Raw genomic sequence first — 6278 nt, 5'->3', positions numbered from 1 at the left:
AAAATAGAAAATAAGAAATTTCTTCTTTTTAATCTTGTAAATTTTAGGATCTATATATTTAGACTTTAATTGGTTCCATTTAGGCTAAGAGAGAGACGTCCAAGTACAAGGAAAGTGGCATTCCAACATATAAAGAGGAAGCTTGAAGAAGTATCACATTATTTTAAAAAAAAAAAAAGACTTTTTCAAGACTAATGTGATTTGTGACAAAAATTCTCAAGTTCAACCAAAGTTTTTAGACCCATATAATCTAAAGTACAAGAGAATCTATCTCATTCTAAAAATAAATTCCATCACCTATTTTAAAAATCACTTTTAAATTAAATGTTTTTTTCAACCAAGTGACTTGCTGTTATTGAATTTCTCTTGAATGTATGTGTTTGTATACATATAAAAGGTATTTCTTTTGTACCTAAGATCAATATAAAATAGAAACATGCAAAACAAATATCACATAATTTTTTTTCCTTTATAATGCTATAGGCACTCTAATTGCTTTAAATATATTCTTTTACACAAATAGAGTCAATACACAAGCATTCAAATATTATTAGTTTAAATAGAAAGTTTGCGTTTTGGATGTTGTTTGAATGACAAATTAAATCGAAGTAATGTAATTTCTATTAGTGCTTGATTTTATAAATAGAAATAGGTTAATCTCATTGTAAAAAATAATTCTTTATTAATGACATAACGCACTATCGTGTTTATGGTCAATTATTACATGCAATTAGATTAACATTCACGAAAAAACATCCATATGATAAATAATCAATTCAATGCTCAATCATATTCATTATATTCATTATGATAGAAACTCTATAAGCAAAGAGTGGTCGAATACTCTTAACATATTTTGACCATTCAAATCTTATCAAGAACAAGACTCACTCCAAGTCTCAGCTCTCATAACATCAATGCCGAGTAAAGTACCATTACCTCGTCATCAATGCTACTATCATCATCCAACAATAGACTAAAAACAGCATTCACAAAATTAGAACACTAAAAATTGAAAATTTTTAATTGGAGAAAAAAGCAACATCACCAAACTAAAATCATATTTAAATCTTTAGAAAAATTACTCTAATTCCAATGGCTAAAAATAGCCTTTTGAAAACTTAAAAGACCAAAAAACAGAACTTTTAATTAACCGACAAAAAAAACAGAGCGCCTCCAATTTGAAAGACTAAAAATATATTTAAACCAATTAATATTAATACCCTAGTTTAACATGCACTCTAGAAACTATATTCAATATACAAGATCTACTCCAAAACAGTAATGAGATGTCAACTGATATCATTGCTTTACCAGCTTTCTCTCGAAAATGTGTTCCACTTCAACACGAAGACTCTCAACATCTATTGCATAGTCTCTCTTATACTCATCCTCCATCAAATCATGCAACAACTTCCTCATTTTGTTCAGTGCATCACCTAAAGCACAAAAGTCCTTAAAAACCCGAGCATCAGTGGTTCTTAGTTGCAAGAGACTCTTGATCGCAACAAGGGCCTGCTTAATACATCCCACAAACAAGGCCAAAAGTCAAACCAAAAGCTTAACATGAACCACCAAAAGGGTCAATCTGCCAATACAAGATTTGTCAACATTTTATTCCGATAAATTTTTCTAAGAGGAAAAATAATAAGGTAAAACGAACTAAATTTCTCCACAGGTTAACAATAACTTGTGCATTTTAACTTTTATAAAATCTTTCATCTAAGTTCTCCAAAAAGTTGAGATGCATAATTAAAGTTTATTCATTTTTCCTTTTATTTTCCTCTTCTATATAAGTGTTTAATTCAAATAAAGAACTGTACACTACCAATTTTAATCAATCCCTCACTCTTATTCCACTGAACATACTGCCTTGTATCAGATATGAATCTGAAAAATTATTTTCTAATTATTTCCCCAAACATATCACCGAAACATTGTGGGCTAACTGAGAGAGCATAGAATGGAAAACAAAAAAGGTATCGAATAAGCTCATCATCAATTTTATACGACATACTATAATGGAACAATGTTATAAAAGAGTGGCTCAAAATGAGATTTTATGACAGGCATTGCACAGTATTAGTCAAAAAATAAAACAGGATTTCAAACACAATTTAACTACAGTGTCAGTTGCAGTGTCAAGAATCACCTTTTCCTGGATATCAAGGTCGGTTGATGCAGTTAAATCAACCACAGATTTCAACAGATTCATGTCATTGAAAAATGGTAGTTCGTCTTGATCTGCATTTTCTAATTGAAACCCTGCTAGATCAGCCAATAGAAGTACAGCTTTCCTCCTTAGTTTGATATCGACACTAGTATTGTTCAGAATATCCTAAAAATTTATCAGTGTTATTTGTCAATTCTGAAAATTTGTTTCAAAATAAAATTAACGTAATAATAAACCTTAGGTAGTCCACCTGAAGCATCCATCCTCCAGCTTCAGCATAGAACAACTCCTGACTAGCCAAGTTATTCCTAATCAAAGCTGAAACAGCATATAATGCTTTATTGGCTTCTTCTAGGGAATTAGAGTTTACCATTTGCACCAGTCTTGAGAGGACTCTAAGTTCCATGATCTGGGACAGTAAAATATTTGTCAGCATTAATATATTGTTTAGCACTGTAAATTCCTAGAGTTAATGATATTCCAACAATCATAAAACAAGACCTGCTGCTGAACAATTGGATTATTTTGACTAGCTTTCCCAAGAACCCATGCAGCAATTGTCCTTATACCTGGATCAGAGTGATTAAGTTCTTTTGAAACTGCAACAAGTCCCCCAAGTTTGTTTAAATCTGACAGACATGGGAACATCTATCAGAAATGCACCATTACATAGGAAAAAAGAATTCTAAGAGGTGGAAAAAAACCAAGAAAGCTCTTAACTAATGCTCTTTTGTACCACATATAAAGAACACATGCTACTGTCCGGTCTTGACATATCAATCAATCGATAGAAAAACACATAAAGTTAAAATCTTGCACTGTTCCTCTATTTGTTGTTCTAAATTTATGACCTGATTTTCTTTTCAATTTGTTTACAAAGTTTCGCAAAACAATATGAAAGAGGAAATCATATTAACAAGATTCAAGGGATAAAGGCAAATTTTGAGGCTTCTAAATTACAAAGAATCTATTTGGAGATAACTACCTCGAGCAACACACTCTCTATTCACTAACAATATTTCCAATAGCCAGTCTTATTGGTTGTAGTTCTACTGAATTTCACTAATTTAGTTTGAGGAAGGGACCCACATGAGTTATATGAATTTGGCGCACAAGACCCACCTAATTATGGAATCCCATGTGAATCACACCCAAATAGAGTGTGTCGGAAAGAGTGCTAATACATGTTTTATTTGGAGATAACTAAAAATAACTTTTCTACAGCATGCATCAAGTCCTTCAGAATTATAAGAAAGAAAACTCCTACAGCATACTAGCATCCAATTCAACCAAAATGATATGAACACTTATTGGACTGCAATTTGCAGCTGTTATACCATGGCCTGGAGGTCCCCAAAACTGCATCACCACATCAAACACAGCCAATTCAGCTGCGGTCTTCCATTTTTATTCATGGGTACGCGGTATGGTATTTGAAATAAATTCATATACACCTACCATTTGCATTATCTAACGACTCAACAAGCTCAAGAAGCTCCTGTAAAGCACGGCGCCTATCTTCCAGGGATGTAGACACATTATTCAAGTCCCTTATAGCGATCTTCATCAATTCAGCATCGGAAGGCATCTTTATTTTCTCCATTATTTCCTATTTGATCGCCACCATAATCCCTCAGGTAAGTGAATAAAAACATACAAAGTACCACACACAAACGCACAGAAGAAAAATTAGTTGAATTAGTAGTTTCAGTGCAAGTGCCGTGCACCTTTATTTCCAATGAACGTTTCTCTAGCTCCCTTGGTGAAAGTCGTTGCTGAGCTTCTGCTGATTCCTTTAGCTTTTCGGGATCAGAATGACCTTTGCAAAGATATTTAAAAAATGATTATTTATAGCAACGAATTCAAGGAAAACAAATTAATAACTGTTATCAAACCAGAAGTCATTTTCTATACTTAGAGTATCTAGAACGTGGTTGCTTGTGTGTTGCTTAAAAATAAGACACTGCATTCGTCATTGGAGCATTTGACATAACTTTTCTTACACAAGCACAATTGCTTAATTATTGTTTATGTATACACAATGTACTTTTCCTGCAAAGAATCAATAGAAAAACAAGATAAACAACCCATTTTAAAAGTCATATAATTGATGTTTTATAATTGGTTAACCTGTTCTAGACTGAAAATTGAACTCATGTTCAATGGAATCAAAGTGCTCTTCCAAATGAATTTTTGATGATTTTCCACTTATTTAAGGAATATAATAGCTAATGTAGTCTCCTTTAAAGTGTTCATATAAATCGTAAAGCGTGAAAAACAAGGCTTGAGATTCTGGAAGGTGCATTTCCTCCGTCGGATTAATTCTTCCGTAATTAAATTATGGTTATAGATTATATTATGCGCGCGCCACAGCAAATGAAAGAACTCAACCTTTTTTAATATGAGCAAATAAATAAAATAAATAACTGAACTAAAAAGAAATAACTAAACCTAACTTTAAGTATGTACCTATAGCCCACTGCAACATGCCGTCGAGTGAGGAAAACCCGCCGTCGGAGTCGGAGTCATCAGTTGCCGGGGGAAAATCGGACTCTTCCGTGGCAGGGGACCATAACAGCCCGCCTGAAGTGAGGTTGTGTTCAGCGCCGCCATTCGCTGCCGCTAGCGCCGCCGTGGAGAGGAGGAGAAGAGAGAGGCGGAATGTTCGTTCCATTTAGAAAATGATTGGTCAAGGCCCAACAGCGCTTTTACTTCACTTCCCTCATTCTTTGTTCTAAGTATTTGTATGATTATCTTCTTACAGAGGACACGTCATTTAGGCGAATAACCGCTGTTGATTTAAGATCCAACGGTTTCAAAGCTTTGTGGATGCGTCTAAAAGGAAATTTCATCGGAAAATGGAAATACAAAGCAAAAATAGGTTTAGTTACTAAAACCACCTTTGTAAATTAATTATGTTTAAAATCTCTAAAACTTTAAAAATAATTCGACTTTTATAATTTAAACTTAAAATATTATTTTTCTCTAACAAATATGGTAAAATGTAATTTTAATCTCTTAAATTCATTGTTTAAGAAATAAAATATGTCGACACAATTTAATCTTCGAAATTCGTAAGAATAGGATTTTCAAGGTTCTTTTACAACATGCAAAGTTAGTTGACCGTCCTTATTAAATGTCATCTATTTATATTTTTTAATATAAAAAATTATATAAATGTGAATAAAACATATGAATGTTAAGAGTAAAAAGTAAAAAAAAAAATATAAAGTTAATTATTAACTAATTTGCAATTGGATCAAATTAGTGTATGATAACCGCTAGTCAATGTAAGAGTTATACGACATTGCTTCCTGTATCCATTAATTTCAAGCTGCACACCATCTTTTTTTAAATTTCAATGAGTACCTATAAAACTGAAATGCAATGCTAAATCTAAATGGGTCTGGAAGATCATGAATGAAGCTGGAAATTAATATGCTATGCCAATTAGATTCAAATTGCAGGAATAAACCATGATTCAGTGCCAATTACCCAAAACAGAAAGTTAGTAATCCCCACAAGTCTTAAAAGATGCATTGAGTGGAAATTATAACCTAAAACTAAATGAGATGCACAATTCAAGGAAATTACCTTACAAAACAGCTAATTTGCACTAAACAAAAACCCAAACTTTTATATAGAGAACTTGAATTACAAGATGCATTTCATGGTATGCATGGGCAGAAATAAAACCAAGAATATAATGCAGATGCAAAATTGATGCAATGTAAGGAATAAAATGCTAAAAATGCAAAAAGTGAGTGACCCTAGAATTAATCATTTTGAATCATTAACTATGCTACAAACAGATCCAGGCAATGAAGTATTTTAAAGAAAACAATGCAGAAAGGAGGACCTGTGAATTTCAATGTAATAATACAACAAAGCAAATCTTAACTCAAGACCAAATTTTGTTTTAATCAGTATATTGAACAAAAATCTGTGTCAAGAAGACATCCTGAGAAAAGATAAACCCACTTTGGGGTCCTATAGGTTTCAAATAAAACCATGCAGTGCATATTCATTGTTTAATATGCTAATTAACTTAGAAATTGATTTTGAATTTAAGATCTAATACAGTATCAAGGCATTCAATCAAAAG

General features: G+C 32.4%; 1 protein-coding gene across 2 annotated transcripts; it reads right to left on the bottom strand.

Moving 5' to 3' along the window:
• Positions 1-1044: 1044 nt before the first annotated feature.
• On the bottom strand, positions 1045-4900 carry LOC124840728 (ARM repeat superfamily protein). 2 transcript variants are annotated; one of them, XM_047316840.2, is made up of 7 exons: positions 4643-4898; positions 3901-3992; positions 3632-3782; positions 2675-2802; positions 2424-2582; positions 2153-2338; positions 1045-1515 (listed from the first exon to the last, which is right to left on the bottom strand). In XM_047316840.2, exons 1-7 carry the CDS (start codon positions 4845-4847, stop codon positions 1303-1305), a joined length of 1134 nt encoding a protein of 377 aa, XP_047172796.2. In that variant the 5' UTR covers positions 4848-4898; the 3' UTR covers positions 1045-1302. The 2 variants fall into 2 exon arrangements, with proteins under 2 accessions (XP_047172796.2, XP_087950104.1); XM_088093978.1 differs by having other exon boundaries at positions 1452-1588; positions 4643-4900.
• Positions 4901-6278: the final 1378 nt, after the last annotated feature.

The sequence above is a fragment of the Vigna umbellata genome, chromosome 7, assembly GCF_029865625.1.
Source record: "Vigna umbellata cultivar VRB3 chromosome 7, Vumbellata_1.0, whole genome shotgun sequence".
Taxonomy (NCBI): Eukaryota; Viridiplantae; Streptophyta; class Magnoliopsida; order Fabales; family Fabaceae; genus Vigna; species Vigna umbellata.
This window is presented reverse-complemented; position numbering and strand designations above follow the sequence as displayed.